We start from the raw sequence: 25310 nt of genomic DNA on the forward strand, positions 1-25310 counted from the left end.
CAAACTTCCACGTGTTTATCTGTGCCCTTAGCTCACCCGCCTTGTTCGCTGACTGCTTGCATTGAAGTATATACCATTAAGCACTGTCAAACTCTTTTGTTGTCTATTTTCTAACTTTTGTTTCCTCTGCCTTCCAACCTCGCTTACTAATGTTTTTCTTTTCCATTTTCAGCTCAGCTTCTCTCCCTTCTGAATCTACGCTCCGGTTCCTATCCCCTGCCAAGCTAGTTTAAACCCTCCCCAATAGCACTAGCAACCCTCCCCACAAGGATATTGGTCCCAGCCCTGTTGAGGTGCAACCCGTCCGGCCTGTACAGGCCCCACGTCCCCCAGAACCAGTCCCAATGCCCCAGGAATCTAAAGCCCTCCCTCCTGCACCATCTCTCCAGCCACACATTCATTTGTTCTATCCTCCTATTTCTATACTCACTAGTGTGTGGCACTGGGAGTAATCTGGAGATTACTAACTTTGAAGTCCTGCTCATTAATTTCTTTCCTAACTCCTTAAACTCCACCTGCAGGACCTCATCCCTCTTTCTACCTATGTTGTTGGTACCAATATGGACCACGACCTTTGGCTGCTCACCCTCCCCCTTCAGAATGTTCTGCAGCTGCTCAGTGTTATCCTTGACCCTGGCGCCAGGGAGGCAACGCCTGCGGCCACAGAAACACCTGTCTGTTCCTCTAACTATTGAATCCCCTATCACTATTGCTCTCCTGACCTTCCTCCTTCCCCCCCCCCCCTGTACAGCTGAGTCACCCGTGGTGCTGTGGACTTTGATCTGGCTGCACTCACCGGGAGGAACCATCACCCTCACCAGTATTCAGAAACTGGTTAGAGAGCGAGATGCACTCGGGGGACTCCTGAACTACCTGCATGGTCCTTGTCTGTCAGGTGATCACCCACTCCCCCTCTGCCTGCACTCTCCTAAGCTGCGGAATGACCACCTGAAATGTGCTATCCACTTAGCTCTCAGCCTTGTGGATGCACTGTAATGATGCCAGCTACTGCTCAAGCTCCAAAACCCAGAGCTCCAGCTCCTCCAACTGACGACATTTCCTGCACCTGTGGCTGTCCAGGACACGGGAAGCGTCCTGGTCTTCCCACATGACACATGATGTGCATTTGATGAGACCAAGGTGCCTTGCCAGTCCTCTATTTATTAGACTATTAACTCCGCTTAACAGAAATAAGCTAAAGGGTTAAAAATCAGTGCTGATGTCACTTTAGCTGTCTTGTTTTTTTTTTGTTTTGTGTGCCTCTCGCCGCTGCTCTTTATCCCCACTCTGGCCTCTCTGCTCTCACATTGGTCTGGGGCCTCTCACTGCCACTGCTCTTTATCCCCACTCTGGCCTTTCTGCTCTTGCCGCTGCTCTCGCGCTGGTCTGGCTGCAGCGAGAGCAAAGAGGCCAGTGCGGGAATACTTGCAGATATTGGATTCAAAGTCTGGTAGTTATACTTTGTGGGACAGAAGAGTATGTACTTTGACATAATGTTATATATTTCAACTCCGAATTTCACTCGAGAAAATTAAAAATAAGGTCCAGTTAGAAGACTGTGCATAGTTCAGGTCTCCATATTACAAAAAGCATAGAGGCACTGGAGAAGGTGCAAAAAAAGATTGATAAGGATGATACCAGAACTGAGAGGTTATAACTATCAGGAAAGACTGAACAGGCTGGGGTCCATTTCTTTAAAATTATGAAGGGTTTTGATAGGGTAGAAGTAGAGAAGATGTTTCCACTTGTGGGAGGGTCCAAAACTAGGGGCCATAAATATAAGATAGTCACTAATAAATGCATTAAAGAATTCAGGAGAAACTTCTTTACCCAGCGAGTGGTTAGAATATGGAACTTGCTACACATGGAGTAGTTGAATCGAATAGCATAGATGCCTTTCAAGGGGAAGCTAGACAAGTACATGAGGCAGAAAGGAATAGAAGGATATGCAGACAGGGTTAGATAAAGTAAGGTGAGAGGAGGCTCATGTGGCGCATAAACACCGTTGGGCTGAATGGCCTGTTTCTGTGCTGTAAATTCTATGTAATTCTGAGTTATATAGGCAGGTTGGGCTAACATTCAGGCATTGTTAACAGCAACTTATGTTTATATAGCACCTTTAACATAGAAAAATGTCTCAAGACACTTCACAAAAGGCATGAGGAAAATGGATGCTGAGCGAAAAACGGAGAGATCAGGAAGGGTTGACAGAAAGCTTAGTCAAAGAAGTGAGTTTTAAGGAGGATCTTAAAGGTGGAGAAGGAGTTGGAGAAGCAGAGGGATTTAGGGAGGGAATTCCAGAGATTATGGGAACTGAAAGCATGGTCGACAGTTGTGGGGTGAAGGAGGATGTTGCACAAGAACCAGAATCAGGAATTGAGAGTTTAGATTTGGGGTGGGGTGGTGGGGGCGGTGGGGTGGTTAGTGTTGCCAACCCCCCAGGATTGCCCTGGAGTCTCCAGGAATTGAAGATTAATGTCTTGGACACTGCTGCAAGCAACCCAGGAGAAAGCTGATGGGGATGTTTAAAAAAAAAAGTTTTTTTTTCAATTTCTTTGAACACTTTCATTTATTAGTTCTAAAAATATTGGAGATGAGGAAAAGGCTGTTTTACTGTGCAGGGCAGTTGGAGGCGGGAGGTCATGTGATGAAACTGCCAGGAATACATCCAACCAGATTGGTGATTCTAAGGGGGAAGTTTGTAGACATGGAGGACTAGGAGCGAGGACAGGTTGATGGGCAAGTGGCATGGGAAATGAAAGCTGAGTTTTAGACTAGCTGGAGTTTATGGAGGATGGGAGGCCAGCAAAGGGAGCATTGCAGTAATCGAGTCTGGAGGTGATGAATGAAAGGTTTCAGTGACGGACAGGTTGAGGTAGGACCGAGATATACTTTGCTGCAGAAGTTAAAGTTAAGCCCTGATTAATAAAAGTACAGTGATGAAAGCAGCTCTTGGGTATATATTGATTCTAAATGGATATCTACTACTGATGGAAAAAAGTACACAATATGATGCACTAAACCTTTTTCACTGCCAAAAAATTGTGGGAAAAAATCTTATTGAAAATAAAGATAATTCCTTAAATTTCAGTGTCAATGTATGACGATCATAGAATCTTTTGTGAGATATGCTTGTGTATAGCCTTTAAAATTGAAATAAGCCTGTCAAAATGGATGATTTACTAAATTGCAAGATAGCTGTTGGCACCACCTGGTCTGCCTGATGGTAGCTTCTGTAGATGAATTGTACTTTGATCTGATGTGTTAATTGAAGTTAATTAGCTTGGAATGCAAATGGTCATGGCAGATGTCAATAGCTGCAAGGCTGAGTGTCGACGTGGTGTGACGTTTCTTTTCTTGCAGATTAAGATGTGATTTGCCTTTGGCCAGGTTCTCTAGCTCTTCTGCCACTTCTCAGTATTGATGTTTGCATCTGTGAAGCACTTTGGGGCATTTTAAAAGAAAGCAAAGGACTTGCATTTATATAAAGCCTTTCATGACCTCAGGACATCCTGAAGCACTTTACAGCCACTGAAGTATTTTTGAAGTGTAGTCACTGTTGTCATATGGAAACTCGGCAGCTAATTTGTGCACAGCAAGGTTCCATAAACAGCAATGAGACACTGATCATAGGATCTATTTTAGTGATATTGGTTGAGGGATAAATATTGGCCAGAACACTGGAGGAGTTCCCCAGCTCTTCAAATAGTGCCATGGGATCTTTTGCGTCCATCTAAGAGGGCAGACCAGGCCTTGGTTTAATCTCATCTGAAAGATAGCATACACCTCCAAGAGTGCAGCACTCCCTCAGTACTGCATTGAGGTGTCAGCCTGGATTTTGTGCTCAAGCCTACTACTTTAAAGCTGTTGATTTAGTCCTACACCAACATGGGAGCACCATCACCACAAGGACTGCAGTAGTTCAAGGAGGCCCATCACCACCTTCTCAGGGCAAGTAGGGATAGGCAATAAATGCAGCCTTGCCAACATCGCCCACATACCAAGAATAAATTTTAAAAATATAGCTGCAACTTTAAAAACTGGATTTTAATATTAGTGTTGGGTTAAATCCAGCTAACGCAGTGATATTGCATGAATCAGATCCTACTGACGACAGTAACTATCTGTTACTTGTACTGTGATTTTTTTTTTATTCGTTCACGGGATGTGGGTGTCGCTGGCGAGGCCAGCATTTATTGCCCATCCCTAATTGCCCTCGAGAAGGTGGTGGTGAGCCGCCTTCTTGAACCGCTGCAGTCCGTGTGGTGACGGTTCTCCCACAGTGCTGTTAGGAAGGGAGTTCCAGGATTTTGACCCAGCGACAATGAAGGAACGGCGATATATTTCCAAGTCGGGATGGTGTGTGACTTGGAGGGGAACGTGCAGGTGGTGTTGTTCCCATGTGCCTGCTGCTCTTGTCCTTCTAGGTGGTAGAGGTCGCGGGTTTGGGAGGTGCTGTCGAAGAAGCCTTGGCGAGTTGCTGCAGTGCATCCTGTGGATGGTACACACTGCAGCCACAGTGCGCCGGTGGTGAAGGGAGTGAATGTTTAGGGTGGTGGATGGGGTGCCAATCAAGCGGGCTGCTTTATCTTGGATGGTGTCGAGCTTCTTGAGTGTTGTTGGAGCTGCACTCATCCAAGCAAGTGGAGAGTATTCCATCACACTCCTGACTTGTGCCTTGTAGATGGTGGAAAGGCTTTGGGGAGTCAGGAGGGGCGTCACTTGCCGCAGAATACCCAGCCTCTGACCTGCTCTCGTAGCCACAGTATTTATATGGCTGGTCCAGTTAAGTTTCTGGTCAATGGTGACCCCCAGGATGTTGATGGTGGGGGATTCGGTGATGGTAATGCCGTTGAATGTCAAGGGGAGGTGGTTAGACTCTCTCTTGTTGGAGATGGTCATTGCCTGGCACTTATCTGGTGCGAATGTTACTTGCCACTTATGAGCCCAAGCCTGGATGTTGTCCAGGTCTTGCTGCATGCGGGCTCGGACTGCTTCATTATTTGAGGGGTTGTGAATGGAACTGAACACTGTGCAGTCATCAGCGAACATCCCCATTTCTGACCTTATGATGGAGAGAAGGTCATTGATGAAGCAGCTGAAGATGGTTGTGCCTCGGACACTGCCCTGAGGAACTCCTGCAGCAATGTCCTGGGGCTGAGATGATTGGCCTCCAACAACCACTACCATCTTCCTTTGTGCGAGGTATGACTCCAGCCACTGGAGAGTTTTCCCCCTGATTCCCATTGACTTCAATTTTACTAGGGCTCCTTGGTGCCACACTCGGTCAAATGCTGCCTTGATGTCAAGGGCAGTCACTCTCACCTCACCTCTGGAATTCAGCTCTTTTGTCCATGTTTGGACCAACGCTGTAATGAGGTCTGGAGCCGAGTGGTCCTGGCGGAACCCAAACTGAGCATCGGTGAGCAGGTTATTGGTGAGTAAGTGCCGCTTGATAGCACTGTCGACGACACCTTCCATCACTTTGCTGATGATTGAGAGTAGACTGATGGGGCGGTAATTGGCCGGATTGGATTTGTCCTGCTTTTTGTGGACAGGACATACCTGGGCAATTTTCCACATTGTCGGATAGATGCCAGTGTTGTAGCTGTACTGGAACAGCTTGGCTAGAGGCGCAGCTAGTTCTGGAGCACAAGTCTTCAGCACTACAGCTGGGATATTGTCGGGGCCCATAGCCTTTGCTGTATCCAGTGCACTCAGCCGTTTCTTGATATCACGTGGAGTGATTCGAATTGGCCGAAGACTGGCTTCTGTGATGGTGGGGATATCGGGAGGAGGCCGAGATGGATCATCCACTCGGCACTTCTGGCTGAAGATGGTTGCAAACGCTTCAGCCTTGTCTTTTGCACTCATGTGCTGGACTCCGCCATCATTGAGGATGGGGATGTTTGCAGAGCCTCCTCCTCCCGTTAGTTGTTTAATTGTCCACCACCATTCACGACTGGATGTGGCAGGACTGCAGAGCTTTGATCTGATCCGTTGGTTGTGGAATCGCTTAGCTCTGTCTATAGCATGTTGCTTCCGCTGTTTAGCATGCATGTAGTCCTGAGTTGTAGCTTCACCAGGTTGGCACCTCATTTTTAGGTACGCCTGGTGCTGCTCCTGGCATGCTCTTCTACACTCTTCATTGAACCAGGGTTGATCCCCTGGCTTGTTGGTAATGGTAGAGTGAGGAATATACCGGGCCATGAGGTTACAGATTGTGGTGGAATACAATTCTGCTGCTGCTGATGGCCCACAGCGCCTCATGGATGCCCAGTTTTGAGCTGCTAGATCTGTTCTGAATCTATCCCATTTAGCAGTGATCATTGATACTAAACCTTGTAATGATAATTGTAGTGTTATGGATTTGATTAAATTAAGTAGTTGTTAGTTCATTAAGTTTAGTGTCACGTGCTTGCGGTCTTTCAACTAGATTATGAGTTAATAGTAAATCTTTACAGTCCTGCATTCTATTCACATTAACCAGTGACTCTTAATCTCTTTAAGTAGGTCAGTTTATATAAGACAACTCTCGAAGCCAAACAGCATTACGCGTAAAATGCTTGACAAAAATGATCAAACCTGATCCAGTTTTTCCTATCGGATTTCCGATTTCATTTTTCCAACAAGGTTTTGCTGCTAAAGATAGTCATCTCTGGAAACCTGTAAATCAGGCTTTTTCCAAGAAAGAGCTGGAGGAAGAAGTTGGAGAATTGTTTTGTCATGCACTTTGAGAACTTTTTCAGTAAAAAGGACTTTTTATTATCCTCTGCAATTTAGCCGTGAAATGAACAAATTAACTTTTTGTCCACTGTTTCATAAAGTTTTATGTGTTTATTTTACTTTATTTCATTTAAAGTTTGAGTAATTTATATGAAAAAACAATATCCTGTGCAGGTCTTATGTGATGCAATATTTATGCGCTTTAATTTATAGGGGGCATAATGGGAACCCTATGTATATTTTAGTTTTCAATTTATCACAGTTGGGCTAATTATTAAACTGGGGCTGGGCTAGCTTTTGCACTCCTCATTCCTGCGGAATGAGGCATACTCACAGGAAGCATTGAACAACCATTCAAAGGGAAAGCTATGTTATCAAAAGCTCAAACTTTAAGAAAACATTAAGATTGCAACAGTATTCATGTATATTCTGTGCATAATATTGCTAACTTTGGTATAAATTTCCTATGTTGCAATGTAGTTACAAGCATATGTTTTTTGGCAGTTTTAGAAGCGTTAGTTTACATTATGAAAGTTCTCCATGATTGACTGCTAGTTAAAGGAAGAACTCAAAGTCAAGGTTATCAATCATCATTTGTGTCTGGTTTCTTAATGCTTTGGGTACAGAAAATTGCTGCAGACCACCCAGTATCTAAAGATTTAGAGCACAACAATAAAGTTCTTTCTAATCTTTTCAAATTTATATCCATTGCATAAATACATAGTCCCCTAAATGGTAATCTTCGTATACATTACTTCATTCAGAAGAGAATTGTAGCTGATATAAGGATTCTCCCTTTGAAGAAAATCAGACAAGGGGAATGTGCCATAATTTCACAAAATAGATTGAGATTTATTTGATTGGCCTTTTTGGAATGGGGTGGGGCCAGAAACCTTGAATTATACTCTGGTGTTATTTGAACGCATCAATAATGTTGTATCTAAACAAGTGATATATGTTGTAATATTGAATGCCTGGACCTGTGAAAGGGCTATTAAAAAGCAAATAAGGTTCCTCTGATGTTGGTGGCAGTGCCACCTGGTGAAATTGCAACATACAAATCAGGTGGATCCCATATTTGATGCCTAGTCTGTGCTGAGTTGGCTGATCTCAGCCGGGGTGGCATTAGGGGCTCAACAGATGTGTACTGTGCCCTGGGCTAGATAGGGGGGGGGAGTTTGGCCAGGCTTCTGCTCTTGATTGTTTTCCAAAAATCCTGCTGAAAAGTACATGTGTGTGGTTGTTTGATTGAAGACAGGGTTGGGATTGGCCTAGAGGCCCCACACAGTCAATTACCCTACCAGGCCACACTAGAGATTCACACGTGAAGTTATGGTACATTCATTTTGATTTTAATAGGTTTCAGTGTACATCTGTTAAGAGCTGGTAAAAAGAAATATTGCAGCTGTCCTCACTTCAGGCAGCAATTTTTTATTCATTCATGGGATGTGGGCGTCGCTGGCAAGGCCAGCAATTATTGCATTTGAGAAGGTGGTGGTGAGCCGCCTTCTTGAACCGCTGAAGTCCGTGTGGTGAAGGTACTCCCGCAGTGCTCGCTATGCCATGTATTTCTGATGCCTCAGTTGCTGGTATTAACTTGCTTGTTTTTATAGACGAAAAACAACTGTGAAGACCCTGTGTATTTATGCAGACTACAAATCTGATGAAAGCTATACTCCAAGCAAGGTCTCTGTCAGAGTGGGAAACAACTTTCACGACCTCAAAGAAATGCGGGTACGAATTTACCACATCTTGCTTCATAAAATTTGCCTTGGTAGCAAAGTCTCTTGTTTTAAGGCTTCCCAGACCAGTGATGTCCAAGCTGTTGGTCTCCATGGCCTGCATAGGTATATACCAAGGAACCTTGGGAACCACATATAAACATTAGACTCATGTTCCTGTTAATTTGCATATCTCAAGTATTCTGATTTAAGATTTATTCCTCACCGAGGCAATAGTGCTTAAAAGGCCCGTTTAATTCTCCAGCCCAATTCAAGCAGAACAAATCAGTGAATAAGAAATGAGCGCAAAAAGATTAAATTGCCACAACTTCGAGGGCTGTGTTGCCAGACAACTCAGCAGTGTGTAGGCTATAGGCTACAATTTGGGCACCCTTGTTCTGTGACCAATAAAGCAGGCAACTCCCTTCTGAGCCTCTGACAAGGCCACTTTTCAGCAGCTACTTAGGTGTGTGAGAATAGCATGGGAGTGATGCCTTTTAGAAATAATTTGCATCTTTCCTCTTCCCTCTCCGAGGCACCTGAGGATTGATTACCTTCCCAAGGCGATGAGGCAGGGATCGCAATTGGCCAGTGGATCTGTGACTGACCAGCCTGTGCCAGCCCATACCTAAGTCCTTGGGTGACGGTGAAATTTAATGTCACAAATACTCCAATTTTCTGAATGTTTGGAAACCAATTCTACATAGAGTTACTACTGACAAAGTGCTCAAACCTTCAATGAATCTGACTCCAGTTAATCAGTTCTCAGGCGCTACTTGAAAGAACCACACTTTGTTTAGTGACCTTATTAGTATATTGTTGCAGCACATTAAAACACTTATTATTTTGGTTGAAGTCTAGAGAATTTTTTAATGTGGCTCATTTAATTGTGATGTCTTTCAAGTAAGTGGACTATGCTTTAACTAGGGCTGATGCAGAGACTGCCCAAGAACTAATAATGCAGAAAAGTCTTAATGTTATGTTCTAATATAAAGAATTTGCAATCTTATATAGTAATTCACTAACAAAAATAACCTAGTATAGAGAATTTTGAAGTCACCTGTGAAGATTGAAGACATAAACGGGCGGATTTTTCAAACACTTTTTGAGTCTAAAATCGCGTTGAGCCTCGCCGCGTCGGCTCTGATCAGACAAAAGGGGCATTTGTGGTCACATGGAGTTACTTCAAAGAAAATTCTTGGCCTGGAGTTACCTCCATGTTTGTGCCCAGATACACCAGTAATCTGGGTGCAAATTAATTAAAACATTGCAGAATTTTGAGCGTGAGTGAGTTACCCGCATAACTACAATACGCCCAAGTCTCTCTGATCTTTTGTGTCCGTCCATCAAACCTTCCATCCCCCGACTCTCAGTTGTGCTTGTGTCGGGGTGGGGGGGTCTCGCAACATTGCAACCAGATTTTCAGGCACAGCAAGAAAGTCATTTTTCTGGTCGTCTGGTTGCAATTTTTTGAGCATTTAAAAAAAAATTATCCTCACTGACACCTGCTCTGTATTTTCTGTTTCTTTTTATGCATTTTTATGGCAAAGTATAAATCACATTAAAATGGAAAATCTTTCCTGATTGCAGATTCTTAAACATGCTGTGCCTGATGTGCATGAATGATGATTAAATAAGTTGAATCCACCTTAGCAGCCGAATAATACATTGTGCATTACATGATACACTGATCAATAACACAAGCTTTATATCATCTGAATTACAACACCAACAGTTTGCACTTATATGGCATGTTTAATGTAAAAACAAAAGTCCTAAGGTGCTTCACAGAAGTATAATCAGACAAAAATGAACACTGAGGCAAAGGAAGACTTTAGGGGGGGGTAACTAAAAGCTTGGTCAAAGAGGTGGATTTTAGGAGAGTCTTAAAGGAGGAAAGGGAGGTGGAGAGGCAGAGATTTAGGGAGGGAGTTCCAGTATGTGGGGCCTAGATGGCTGAAGGCACAGCCACTAATGATGGGGCAAAGGGATTTGGGGATGCACAAGAGACCAGAGTTGGAGGAACACAAAGTTGTTGGAGGGCTGTAGAGCTGGGGGAGGTTATAGAGATAGGGAGGGGCAATTCCATGAAAGGATTTGAACACTATGAGGATTCGATGAGAATTTTAAAATGGAAGCGTGGGTAGACTGGGAGCCAATGTAGGTCAGCGAGTACAGGGGTGATGAGCGAGCGGGACTTGGTGCGGCTTAGGATACAGCAGGGAGAATTTTGGTTGAGCTGAAGTTTATGAAGTGTGGAAGATGAGGCCGGAGGTGACAAATGCATGGATGAGACTTTCAGCAACAGATGGGTTACGACAAGGCAGAGGTGGCTAATGTTATGGAGGTTGAAGTAGGTGGTCTTTTGCAATGGCAGGGATATAGGGTCAACCCGGGGTCAAATAGGACGTCGACGTAGCAAACAGACTGGTTTAACGTGAGACAGTGGCTGAGGAGGAGGATGGAATTGATGGTGTACATACGGAGTTTGTGGCAGGGGCCAAGTACAGTAGCTTGTTTGGAGGAAATTGTGGCTCATCCAAGACTGGATGTCGGACAAGCAATCTTAAAGCACAGAGACGGTGGAGGGGTCAAGAAAGATGGTGGAGAGGTACAGCTGGTTGTTGTCAGCGTACATGTGGAACCTGACTCCATGGGGGGAGTTTAAATCCCAAGGAATGGGTGGATTGGGGGCTGAATGGAGGTTTAAAATAAATGAATTTACCAGCGCGATGGCAACCCGGCTCCAACTTTAACGAAGACATGTTTCGATGCATGTGAGTAAACTACTCGCTGGAGTCGGTCCCTAATTAGTGCAGACGGGGGGTAGTTATCGGAGCAATTATGAGACATTAATCAGGTTTATGAATTGATTTTAACAGACCTTCAAGGTTACTGCCTCCAGCAAGTGTTTCCTGGGGCTTGTGAATCTTGCCAATGAAATGGAGGTGAGAAGGGCCGGATCCTGAGGTGAGTGCCTTGGTTGCACTGCTTGTGGGCCAGGAAGAGCAGGAGTGATTCCTCCAGGCCCAGCAACCTTACCTGCTGTGATCGGACTCTCTGATTCCAGTGATTTTTTTTTTCTCTTTCCCCGCCTCCCCACGTCATGCCGGCTGCCCACCCACCGATGTCCGAGACATCCCCTATCTGTAAAATGTAATTATAACATTTACCCACCTTCCAGTCCTCCAGCGTCTCCTTGTAGCGACCTCCCTCCTGGCATCCGCTACCCAGCTATTTTCCCACCCGACAGACAGCCAGCCTGTAAATCTGGATGGCTGTCGTGCAGGAAACCTGCTGAGAAAAATTAAAAGACGTCCTGCGTTTAAATTATGCAGGGCGTCCTGGAAACCCATATTTCCGGGTTTCCCAACCGGAAATCCTCTCTTTCTTCCCCCACCTCCCCCTTCATACGAACATACGAATTAAGAGCAGCAATATGCCATTTGGCCCCTCGAGCCTGCTCAGCCTTAAAAATATTCAATGACCCTGCCTCCACAGACTCATGACTCTCTGAGAAAAGATTTCTCCTCATCTCCATCTTAAATGGGAGACCCTTTATTTTTAAACTGTGGCCCCTATTTCTAGTTTCTCCCACAAGGGCAAACATCCTCTCAGCATCTACCCCTTCTAGTCCACTCAGGATCTTATATGTTTCAATAAGATCACCTCTCATTCTTCTAAACTCCAGTGTATACAGGCCCAACTTGTTCAACCTTTCTTCATAAGGTAACCCCCTCATTCCAGGAATCTGTCAAGTGAACCTTCTCTGAAGTGCCTCCAAAGCAATTATGTCCTTTCTTAAATAAGGAGACCAAAACTGCACACTGTATTCTAGATGTGGGGCTCGATATTAGGAGGGAGGTGGGTTGGCAGCGGGGGGCCAACTGGGCGTAACTTACCTTGGCTTCCGGGTTTCCCGTTCTAGACTTGCGCAGCGGGCGCACTGCGCACCCGCATCACAGGCTGTCAGCAGGGGGAGCCCTATTTAAAGGGGCAGTCCTCCAATGCTCCTCCTGCAGCAAAGAACCAATTTCGGATCATGGAGCAGTCCAAAGGCAAGGCTGCTCCAAGGTTCTCTGACTCCTCATTCCAGGTGCTGCTCGATGGGGTGAGGAGGAGGAGGGAAATTTTTTTCCCATCGGATGGGAGGAAGTGTCCTCCCTCCAACACCAAGAAGGCCTGTGGAGGTGGCCGAGGTCACCAGCAGCGGCAATATGTCCAGAACCTGGGTCCAGTGCAGGAAACGATTTAATGACCTAACCAGGTCAGCCAAAGTGAGTATACTTACGCATTCTCGCACACTCCGTCTTCCACATCACCTCTGCCACCACAACGCTCTCGCATCACTCCTCACATCCACTCAACTATCATCCTCACCTTGCCTGCACGTACTCACCACCCCAGTTCCCATCTCATGGCTATGTCTCACACGCACCCTCCCATGCATCTCCCTCACGCTCACCCCCACCCACACCAATGCATGCAGCGGGTCACCATGCAACCATCACTCAATCACGCCTCTGTGTTTTGCCTTGATAGGAGAAGAGATGCCTGAATGCCCGGGAAAGGGCAAGGACCAGAGGGGGCCCGCCACACCAGGTGGCCTTAACAGATGCGGAGCAGCAGGCACTCGAAATAAGCTGGACACTGGAGTGCCTGTCCGTGGCGGACGCCGAGACTGGGAGTGCACAAGCGGCTGGTGACAGAAATCTAACACTCAGCACTCATGATAGTGAATGATCTTAGCATCACTTGGCATCTGCAGCACCTCAACATCTGTCCACATGCTTAATATTGCTTTCTGTTCTCTTGCAGGGCCATCTGCGAGCGCCGTGACGGTGGAGGCAATTCCTCAGAGGACCTGCCGGCCTCTGAGGGTGCATCATCACATCTGAGCCAGCTATCCACCAGTGCAGATACACACACCTCGATGGGTCCCCGTCCTCGCTTAGTTGGGCTTGCACATGGTGAGTCACCACGCACGTGAGCACAAGCAGACTCTGGTGGCAGGGGCAGCCATGGAGGGTCCACGTCGGTGGGAGCACTCTTCTCCAGGCTCTGCGCAGCTGGACCCAGATGCTGAACCCTGGGGAACAGCCGTGAAAAGGCGAGTCATCGAGGGCCAGCAGCATGTTGCCGAGGTACTGGAACAATTGCCACACGCACTCTCCACAATCGCGCAGAGGATGGAGGAGTCCATCTCCAGCATGAGTGGAATACTGTCACAGGGACGTGAAGGCATCTCTGAGATAGTGTCACGGGTAGGTGCGGGAATGTCTGCGATGGAGGAAAGGCTAGCCTCCATCGAGCGTCAAGCATGGCTCAACAATGAGTCCATTCAGGCCGTTCGGATTCAGGGTGAGCAACGTTCTGCCACCTTAAACAGGCTGACAGATACCTTACAACTGGCCTTCCAAGGCTTCACACAAGTCCTTCAAACTGTCGTCCAGCAGGGTGGAAGGAATGATGTGGGCCTGGGCCAGGAGAGGGATGATGGTGAAAGGGGACATGGAAGTGGGGCGCCACTCAAAGCGCTCCCACGTCTCACCCATTGCCCCCCTCTTAACCAGTACCCGCAATGCTGCCTCCTCTCCTGGTGGCCGAGTCTGCCCCTGCACAGGTCATTGGAGGGGCCCTCACGGGCACCGAAACCCAGAAGGCATCCGCGCAAAGCATCTCATCGGTCAGGGCATGGACAAGAGCAACCTGCCACTACCTCTGCTGAAGCCTTAGGGGTAGCACCACGTACGGGTTCCCGTAAACGTAATGCGAAGGTTTTGTGAGCACAAAGGGGATGCACAAGGGTGTAAGACAAAATGTCATGTTTTTGGTTTACTTTTGTTTGTTTTGCAAAAAATCATAAAAAATTGTTATCACCACTACTGCCACGTCTTTGCAAATTTTGTCTGGTTTGTGCGATAATGCCCTTTCCTGAGGATCACCATGAAGACCCACAACTGATGCCACCCATTGTGTCACTGCAGACGACTGAGAGATGCTGGCGATATCCTAGGTGGCACACTGAAAGGATGCGGAGGAGAAGTTGTTGAGGGCAGTGGTGACTTTGACAGCGACAGATAAGATGATGGTGCTCGGGCCAGCTGGGAGCAGCTCGGCATGAAGGAGGCTGCAGATGTCCACGACTACATGTCGAGTGACTCTGAGCCTCCGTGTGCACTGCTGCTCAGAGAGGTCCAGAAAGCTGAGCCTCCGTCTGTAGACCCTGCGACGCATCTCTCTCTGCGGTTGCCCTCCCTCCTGCTGTGCAGGTGGATGTGTCACAGCACTGTGTTGTGGAGCTCCATGTGTCAGGTAGACGGCGAGGCTGGTGATGCTGTTCGTCCTCCGAGGAGATCATGACTGCAGCTATGACGGCCCCCATCCGGAAGATGTACGTTTGAAGGCATCCACAAGGTAGGTAAATGTGTCTGCACACCGGGGTTGAGGTTGCAAGTTGGTGAATTTTAGTGTTAGGAGGTGGGTGGTGCAGGCCAAACTTTGTCCAAAATGACAGAGTGGCCTCCTGCAATGAGTGAGGGTCTCCCCCCCCCCCCCCCCCCCCCCTGTCAAATGGACCTTTGCAGCTGCCACAGGCTGGTGGCTGCAACACTTCCATTTCAACTGGGAGTGTTTTCCCCCAGTAGGGGAAACACTCTCAGTTTAGATGAAAATCCCACCCCTCCTAAAATATCCTACAAATCAGGTGTGCTAACGACCTGAAGTATCAAAATAATTGCCTTAAGTGGGATCCCGCCGGCTTTAATTGCCGACTGGAGTCCCGCAAGCAAGGGCTGCGCGCGCATCTAAGCTCGTCACTGGGGAACCCGGAAGTGGGTGCGTTGGAGCTGGGCTCCGGACCTGCCCCGGGAATCCCGAATTTTCGGAGCCCCTCCGCCACGAACGCACCCGCTTGGACGTCCGAAAATCGAGCCCGTGGTCTCACCAATGCCCTGTACAACTATAGCAAAAATCTCTACTTTTATATTCCATTCCCCTTGCAATAAATGACAACATTCCATTTGCCTTCTTAATCACTTGCCGTACCTGCATGCTAACTTTTTGTGATTCATGTACGAGGACACCCAGATCCTTCTGTACCTCAGAGTTCTGCAATCTCTCTCCATTTAAACAATATACTGCTTTTCTATTCCTCCTGCCAAAGTGGACAAGTTCACATTTTCCCACATTATACTCCATCTGCCAAATTTTTGTCCACTCACTTAACCTATCTATGTCCCTTTGCGGACTCCTTATGTCCTCTTCACAACTTACTTTCCTACCTACCTTTGTGTCATCAGCAAATTTAGCAACCATACATTTGGTCCCTTCATCCAAGTCATTGATATAGATTGTAAATAGTTGAGGCCCAAGCACTAATCCCTGTGGCACTCCACTCATTACATTTTGCCAACCTGAAAATGACTCATTTATGCCTACTCTCTGTTTCCTGTTAGCTAACCAATCCTTTATCCATGCTAATATGTTACCCCCTACACCATGAGCTCTTATTTTGTGTAGTAGCCTTTGATGTGGCACCTTGTCAAAAGCCTTCTGGAAATCCAAGTACACCACATCCACAGGATCCCCTTTATCCACGTTGCTTGTTACTTCCTCAAAGAACTCTAATAAATTAGTCGAACACGATTTCCCTTTCACAAAGCTGTGTTGACTCTGCCTGATTGCTTTGAGATTTTCTAAGTGCCCTGCTATAACCTCCTTAATAATAGATTCTAGCATTTTCCCTATGACAGATGTTAAGCTACCTGGCCTGTAGTTTCCTGCTTTCTGTCTCCCTCCTTTCTTGAATAGAGGAGTTACTTTCACTATTTCTCAATCTGATGGGACCCTTCCAGAACCTAGGGAATTTTGGAAAATTAATACCAATGCATCAACTATCTCTGCAGCCACTTCCTTTAAGACCCTAGGATGAAGTCCATCAGGACCTGGGGACTTGTCAGCTTTTAGTTCTAATATTTTTTTCAGAACTGGGATTGTTTTCCTTGGAGCAGAGGAGGCTGAGGAGTGACTTGATTGAGGTGTACAAAATTATGAGGGGCCCAGATGGAGTAGACAGGAAGTACCTGTTCCCCTAGCAGAGAGTTCAAAAACTAGAGGACATAGATTTAAGCTGATTGGTTGGAAGGATTAGAGGGCACATGAGGAAAAGCTTTTTACCCAGAGGGTGGTGGGTGTATGGAATTCGCTGCCCGAATTGGTGGTGGAGGCAGGGACTCTCAACTCTTTTAAAAAGTACCTGGACCTGTGCCTAAAGTGCTGTAAGCTGCAAGGCTACGGACCGGGTGCTGGAAGGTGGGATTAGAATGGGCACCTGGTTATTCTTCGAGCCAGTGCGGACACGATGGGCCGAATGGCCCCCTTCTGTGCTGTATCTTTTCTATGGTTCCAACCCTTTCCCTGGTGATTGTAAATGTTTTAAGTTCATTCCTCCCTTTCACCTCTTGATTCGCAATTATTTCTGGCATGTTATTTATATCCTCTGCAGTGAAGACGGACTCAAAATATCTGTTCAATTCATCCGACATTTCCTTATTCTCTATTATTAATTCCCCAGACACACACTCTAGTGGACCAACGCTCACTTTACTTACTCTTTTCCTTTTTAAATACCTCTAGAAACTCTTACTATCTGTTTTTATATTTCTAGCTAGCTTTCTCTCGTACTCTAAATTCTCCCTCCTTATTATTCTTTTAGTCATTCTTTGCTGTTTTTTGTATTCTGTTCAATCTTCTGACCTGCCACTAATCTTCACGAATAAATAGCGGGGCCCACGTCTCCGGATAATGTTGCACAGGCAGCATGGAAATATAGAAGAGGAGGGGGCCAAGGTTCGATCCTTGGGGGACTTTGGAGGTAACAGTGGAGTGAGAAAAGCCACAGAAGCATCGCTAGTATTTATAATAATTCTTTGCCAAAGTGTAAAATGAGGATCTACGTGTGTTTTCTGTAATTATATTTAAGGTTGGTAATATAACATATTGACGGTATCCTCATAAATTAATTTAATGCACTTGAATTTGGTCTTTAACCACTAGGTGTCACTGTGCTACAGAAATTCTTTCCTGTCTATTTCACAATATATAAAATTAAAATTCATCCTAGTTTGAAAGATGCTTTGTAGAGTATTTTTGCTTTTTTTTTCTGGGGAGGTGTAGTGATGATGCTGGGTGTGATGTGTCATTTGTGTACTGACATTTTCCCCAATTTATCAATTTATGACAATTGATAAAAATGACCCATGTCTGGGGGTGAGGGAAATATGGGTTGGTTTACTGTACCTCATCCACTGACCTTTTGGCTAGATGCTGGAGACATATATAGCTGACTAACCACAGTTAGTTTGTGCCTGCACTGATCATATAGATTGACATTCTTTTCACCTCTGGGTGGTCGTCTTAAGCAGTCAAATGATGTCTAACCTAGTATCAGCTGAGTGCTGCTGTAAAAGTTTTTTTTTGAAAGCTACTAGAGATATGAGACATTAAAATGGAAGTACTTCGCACTGAACTTCTATGGCAAGCCAATCGCATTTTAATTAACCTGACTTGATAACCCATTCAAATAAAGTGATGGATGTACTAACTCTGTTTAGATAAGCAGGTGGGTATTTGTACAGGTTAGGTTTTCGTCATGCCAACAATCCTATTATTCCATTTCTATAAAGACACCCCTCAGATAATGAAGCAGTCCGTGCCCACAGGCAGCAAGACCTGGATAACATCCAGGCTTGGGCTGATAAGTGGCAAGTAACATTCGTGCCAGGCATGTGCCAGGCAACGACCATCTCCAACAAGAGAGAGTCTAACCACCTCCCCTTGACATTCAACGGCATTACCATCGCCGAATCCCCCACCGTCAACATCCTGGGGGTCACCATTGACCAGAAACTTAACTGGACCAGCCATATAAATATTGTGGCTACAAGAGCAGGTCAGAGGCTGGGTATTCTGTGGCGAGTGACTCACCTCCTGACTCCCCAAAGCCTTTCCACCATTTACAAGGCACAAGTAAGGAGTGTGATAGAATACTCTCCACTTGCCTGGATGAGTGCAGCTCCAACAACACTCAAGAAGCTCAACATCATCCAGGACAAAGCAGCCCGCTTGATTGGCACCTCATCCACCACCCTAAACATTCACTCCCTTTACCAACGGCGCACTGTGGCTGCAGTGTGTACCATCCACAGGATGCACTGCAGCAACTCGCCACGGCTTCTTCGACAGCACCTCCCGAACCCGCGACCTCTACCACCTAGAAGGACAAGGGTAGCAGGCACATGGGAACAACACCACCTGCACGTTCCCCTCCAAGTCACACACCATCCGGACTTGGAAATATATAGTCATTCCTTCATCGTCGCTGGGTCCAAATCCTGGAACTCCCTTCCTAACAGCACTGTGGGAGAACCTTCACCACACAGACTGCAGCGGTTCAAGAAGGCGGCTCACCACCACCTTCTCTAGGGCAATTAGGGATGGGCAATAAGCACTGGCCTCGCCAGCGACGCCCACATCCCATGAACGAATAAAAAAAAATCAGTAGGATGGAGTAAGTCCTGTGAAGATTGCTTAGCTTTGCCACAAATGTAGGCAAAGGTAAATGTAGATGAGAAAATACTTTCAAAGTAATTCCTTCCCTTTCTTCCCCTCCTCTGCAATTGCATGCTCTTCAGTTGTACTGTACAGCAACTGTAAATTAAGACATTTACTACAGGTACTTTTTGCTAAATCTAGTCATTTAGTTGTGCAATGAAAGTAGCATTATGCTTTGTAGCACAGATTCTGGGGACTGATTTTTCATGTCCCTCCCATCTGCCCCAGTGCTGGACAGGATCAACACACCTGAAGTGCGCTACACCTGTCCAAGCCCACGTGCACTGGTATTTCCTGTCATAGGCCATAACTTGGCCCAGGAGCATCCCTGTTGCAAGCCTCAGCTTTGTGCTCGGGAATGGACATTTCCCCGGGGCAAAGGTCAGAAAAGTTGGCCTCCTGGTATTTAACCACAATAGCAATGACACACAGCAGATCATGTCATGTGCCCACTCTAAAACTTGAATTTTAATGTTTCCTTGGTACTTTTTATTGCATAAATATTATACCTCATGACTACTGATCTGAACTAATAGTGACATAACCCATGGCTCCAAACAGATATAGTACATGTGGAATTTTATCAATCATCTAGGTGGTCCAGTCTACACTGTTCAAATATATCACACTGATAGCCTTCAAAATAATTATTTTACCACTGTACCAGAAAAGAATAAACTTCACTGAGTGTGCCCAACACCATAAACTTTTAGGTAAGGAGCTTGAGCCTTAAGTAAAAGGAACTCCTTGATATTTTATGTATATCTTTTATAAAATGTGAGAGTTAAGTGTAGTTCTGAGACTCTTGAGTGCTGTAAAGCTAGGTGCTGTTGACTGAGCAATTCTTTGCTTTTTGAGTGTAGTCTGTCACACTCCCATCATACACTGAACACTTCCCTTAAAACGGGATTTTTAAGCATCCCAAAAAAAACTTTTAAGCCTACATCCTGCTGGATCTAATTTTCTGGGAGACGGGAGGGGGTGAGGGGAAACAAGGTGGAGAAGAGAAATTAATCAGAAACATGCATAGAAAATATGCTGTAATGCAAAAAATGCATTAAAAGTACACTCTGGTACAAAAATAATTGAAACATTCTGTGCGACAGTAACTAAAATAGAATACCTTCCAGAACTCAGCACAATGAAATACATCTCAACGCACTACCCTCTCCCAGCTGCTGAAACTGCTGCTGTGAGTTGCTGAGCGGCCAAACACGCAACCAATGAGGCTGAGGTGCATTGTATTGTTAACCACATGGATTTAGGTAAGATATCCCTTACAATTTATAAAATCACAAATTTAGTAATCAAATTAATATAATTAAAATGCAAATTCAATCCATGTTATGCGAGTATACAATTTCTATGTTAGTGTAAGGGTTTAATAATGGAAGCTCTGCTTATGGTCTTTTATGTTCCGTTTGATTGTATGTAAGGTATGTGGTTTGAAAGCCAGACTTCTCCCTTGCCTCCATTTCTGTGGAACTCTGTCCCATCAAGTTTATATATTTTCAGGCCTAACTGCATATTGAAGCAGTCCCTAGTTTCGTCTTTGTAAATGCAGAGCCTTATTCGTTAACCACTGGAGAGAGGGTAGCTCTTTGAGATGTATTTCATTGTGCTGAGTTCTGGAAGATATTCTATTTTAGTTACCGTTGCTCAGAATGTTTTAATTATTTTTGTACCACTGTGTACTTTTAATGCTTTTTTTGCATTACAGCATATTTTCTATGTATATTTCTGATTTTATTTCTCTTCTCCACTTTGTTTCCCCTCACCCCCTCCCCTGTCTCCCAGAAAATTAGATTTTGGTATACATTTAAGAGATGTGCAATTTACTGATACTTCTAGGTCAGGGACATGGTGTTAGGTCAGCTCAATTTGCCTTACAGTGCCATAGTAATGCATCCTAACTGTCTGCCTCAAAGACTTTTTTGTTGCTCTACATAGTTTCTTTACCATGTGATCAATTCAGATCTCTTTAAAGATGAGACTGCCCGAGGGAAAGGTGTTTTATGCTGTGCTGTTAAGGATGAGACATTATTGCAGGATTTGAGCTATTGGACAAATGCTATCTCAAAAGAGATTTTGTTTATATTGGGGCCAGATTTTGCTGTCAAAATAATGGTGAGGCTAATGGCATTCGCCGTTATTTATGTGTAAATGGTACAGCAACTTCAGGCGAGGGGCAGATGTGCGGTTAAATGCCAATATCAAAAAGTTGCTGAGCGAGTTGCCCGGCTCTGCTGTTATCTTTGTGTAAATGGCATTTCACAGTCTGCCTCACCATTGAAATGCATTGAATGGGGTGAAGTTGCTGGTGAAGTCTCATTCCTTCAGGTTGTGAATTGTTTTAGGAGATTTTAAAAATGTTAAATTTTTTTTTTAAATTTTTACTCTTCCTTTCTGTCTCATTTTCTCTCTCTTTGATTCAGTCTTTCTTTCCCTCTCTTTATTTCTCCTTCTGTACCTGATTTGACATTAAATTCATCCCCTTTAATTCACCCTCCTTCTCGGTCCTTCAGCTATTTATTTCCCAATCCTTAAATCTCATTGGTTAAGGAGCTACCCTGTTGCTTGCCCTGTTCACTCAGGTCCCAGATGCCCTGTTTCCCTCATTGCGACATTATCAGCTCGCACTTCCAGCAACTTAGTGAGCAAAATTTTTTGAGCTGAAGGATGCAGGGGCAAGTCTAACTAATGGCAGACATCGTTAGATGCCCTGCTACAGCAAAATCTGGCCCATTATATAAGCTGCTTAAGGCCAAGATCTGAAGTTGAATTAAAAGATGCGCTTGAAATATAAGAGTGCTTCTATGCCCATTCCCTTTTTTCATGTATAATTTTTATTCTTTATTTTTATCCAACAAGCAAAATGGAAATGTTTCATTTTAATGATTTTGAAATAGTTCTTTATCTGGATGCTAGTGATTTGAATGGAAAATGGCGTCCATTTACGACTTGGAGCTAAAGTAGGAAATTAATTGGGATGTCCATTTGAAATGTATCAGGTTTAGCTTTTAGCTTGGCAGCTGCATCTAAAATTAAGCATCTTTAATCACGGGGTGCTGACGTGTGGCTGCTGACTTTTAATGATATTTTGGTACAAGAATGGTTTCATGTTTATTTTTCACCAATTTTTTCAGTTTGCTGGATTTTACATTCTGCTGTTTTGATCTGTTGGCAAATTTCTCAGTGTGATTAAAGTTTCTTTATTTTTAGTTGAAGTATCAAATGAAAATCTATACCAGACTATTTTTAAATGAACATTTCTGATTCATTCATTCTATGTCCTGAAGAATGCAGTTCTGCATTATAATCACTAACTATCAGCAATGCAATTGTGATGCATTGAGGCTCCAAAAATGAGTTCAAATCCATTTTTGGCTGTCATTTAAATGTACATATTTTTAAACGCTGTTTTATAGTGTCAGTGAGTAGAGTATGTGTTGACTATTAACACCTGATAGCTATTGTACTAGCAGTTAACATCCTCAATGTCAGGCAGGCAGGGAGAGGCAGTGGTCGACAAGTAGTGTTTATGATAAATATTACAAATTGTGCATATAATGAAAAATTATATATTTTAAAGATATTTTACAGTATCTTTAATGAGGATGTTAGCATTTTTTTGAAAGATGGAAGTAACGTTGATGTCTTAGTGATTCTCTATACCTTTTATCTCACAACCTCTCCATGTAATGTTTTCTGAATTTTCTATTTAGCCACCCTGATGTCTAGTGAGTAACTGAGTCATACAGAACAGGTGCTTCCCAGATTCAATCCTTGGTTTGTGCCGAATTCTTTGATCTCAACTAGGGCAATGGTATGGCACTACAATCAGACTTTGCTTCCTTGGAATAGGGAGGGGAATTTGGCCAGATTACCATTTCTGGTTGCCATACAGTAACACTGGTGGAAGTGCATAAGTGGGCAATGGATGAGAACATCTTCCAGGTGGGGTTCTGCTGTGATGCCCCCTTGGTCAAATAGTCCATCAGCATTCACTGTCTAGACTCATAGGAAGAGTGTCATTTCATTGAGATATTGGAGAGTTACTGGCACCCATGCAATTATGTTCCAACAAGAGGTCAACACTTTAAAGAGCAGAGGGAAGAAAATTGGCATGGAGTGGAAAAAAATCTTTTGTTTTTGACTTTACACTTTTTTTTGTTCCAAATTGTAAACTTTATTGTTTAATGGATTTTTTCACTCCTCTTTTAAAAACTGTTTCAAAGGAGTAGGTAGATTAACTAAACTAGAGAGCATTTAGAGCTACAAGACTCATGGGAAAATGGGCTACAACAAATGCTTTATGTAAGATAACCTAAGAGCTGAGCAATATTTAAGGAAAGGCATTTCTATAAATTAAAAATCTGTGTACACTATATAATAATACGTTCATCGTGATATTAAAAAGGTGAGTGGGTGAAATTCCAGCAAAGTGCAGGATCACTGAGCTCCACGCTTTAAAGTTTTTAAAATCTTAACGTTAATTGCACTTGCTCTAAGTATGCATTCATGGTTTCTGCAATTTGGGATCGTAAGAATGGAATAAATCTTACAGCACAGGTAGAATCATTGAATGATACAGCACAGGAGGAGGCCATTCTGCCCATCGTTCCTGTGCCGGCTCTTTGAAAGAGCTATCCAATTAGTCCCACTGCCTTGCTCTTTCCCCATAGCCCTGCAAATTTCCCCCCTTCAATTTATCCAATTCCCTTTTGAAAGTTACTGTTGAATCAGCTTCCACCACCCTTTCAGGCAATGCATTCCAGATCATAACAACTGGCTGTGTAAATTATTTTTTCCTCATGTCACCTCTGGTTCTTTTGCCAATTATCTTAAAACTGTGTTCTCTGGTTACTGATGCTTCTGCCACTGGAGACAATTTCTCCTTATTTACTCTATCAAAACCCTTAATGATTTTGCATACCTCTATCAAATCTCCCCTTAACCCTCTTTGCTCTAAAGAGAACAACCCCATCTTCTCTAGTCTCTCCACATAACTGAAGTCCCACATCCCTGGCACCATTCCAGTAAATCTCCTCTGCACCCTTTCCAAGGCCTTGACATCCTTCCTAAAGTGTGGTGCCCAAAATTGGCCACTATACTCCAGATGGGTCTTAGGCATTGTTTTATAAAGGTTTAGCATAACTTCCTTTCATTTTTGTACTCTATGCCTCTGATTATAAAGCCTTTTTAACAGTTTTCTCAATTTGTCCTGTCATGTTCTAAGATTTGTGTACATACACCCCCAGGTCTCTCTGTTCCTGCGCCCCCTGTAAAATTGTACCATTTAGTTTGTATTGCCTCTCGTCATTCTTCCTATCAAATTGAATTACTTCACACTTCTCTGCATTAAATTTCATCTGCTATGTGTCAGCCCATTTCACCAGACTGTTCTCCTGAAGTCTGTCACTATCCTCCGCACGGTTTACAATTTCTGAGTTTCGTGTCATCTGTAAACTTTGAAATTATTCCCCGTATACCCAAGTCCAGGTCATTAATATATATCAAAAAAGAGCAGCGGTCCTAATATCGATCCCTGGGGGACACCACCGTATACTTCCCTCCAGTCTGAAAAACAACCATTCAACACCACTCTCTTCTTCCTGTCCCTTAGCCAATTTCATATCCACGCAGTCAGTGCCCCTTTAATCCCATGGGCTTTAATTTTGCTAACGTTCATTATGTGGTACTTTATCATACACTTTTTGAATGTCCGTAGACACATCATCAACTGCACTACCGTCATCAACCTTCTCCGTTACTTCATTAAAGAACTCAATCAAATTAGTCAAACACGATTTGCCTTTAACAAATCTTTGCTGGCTTTCGTTTATTAACCCATATTTTTCCAAGTGCCAATTAATTTTGTCCTGGATTATTGTCTCAAAGTCTCCCTACCACTGCCATCAGGCTGACTGGCCTGTAGTTGCCGGGTTTATCCCCCTCCCCTTTTTTGAACAGGGGTGTAACATTTGCAATCCTCCAGTACTCTAGCACCACTCCCATATCTAAGGAGGATTGGAAGATTGTGGCCAGAGCCTCTGCAATTTCCACCCTTACTTCCCTCAGCAACCTAGGATGCATCCCATCCGGACCAGGTGAGTTTTCTACTTTAAGTGCTGCCAACCTTTTAAGTACCTTCTCTTTATCTATTTTAATCCTATCCAATTTCTCCACTACCTCCTCCTTTACTGTGACATTGACAGCATCCTCTTTAGTGAAGTCAGATGCAAAGTA

General features: G+C 44.4%; 1 protein-coding gene across 4 annotated transcripts in view; it reads left to right on the top strand.

Moving 5' to 3' along the window:
- The window catches only part of anapc10 (anaphase promoting complex subunit 10), a 63230-nt gene that overhangs the window by 33716 nt on the left and 4204 nt on the right, over positions 1-25310 (top strand). For all 4 annotated transcript variants that reach the window (XM_067992412.1, XM_067992394.1, XM_067992406.1 and 1 more), the window contains exon 4: positions 8340-8460. In XM_067992412.1, the coding sequence (XP_067848513.1) occupies positions 8340-8460 (121 nt within the window). The remainder of the gene's footprint in view (positions 1-8339; positions 8461-25310) is intronic.

This window comes from Heptranchias perlo, chromosome 1, assembly GCF_035084215.1.
Source record: "Heptranchias perlo isolate sHepPer1 chromosome 1, sHepPer1.hap1, whole genome shotgun sequence".
Taxonomy (NCBI): Eukaryota; Metazoa; Chordata; class Chondrichthyes; order Hexanchiformes; family Hexanchidae; genus Heptranchias; species Heptranchias perlo.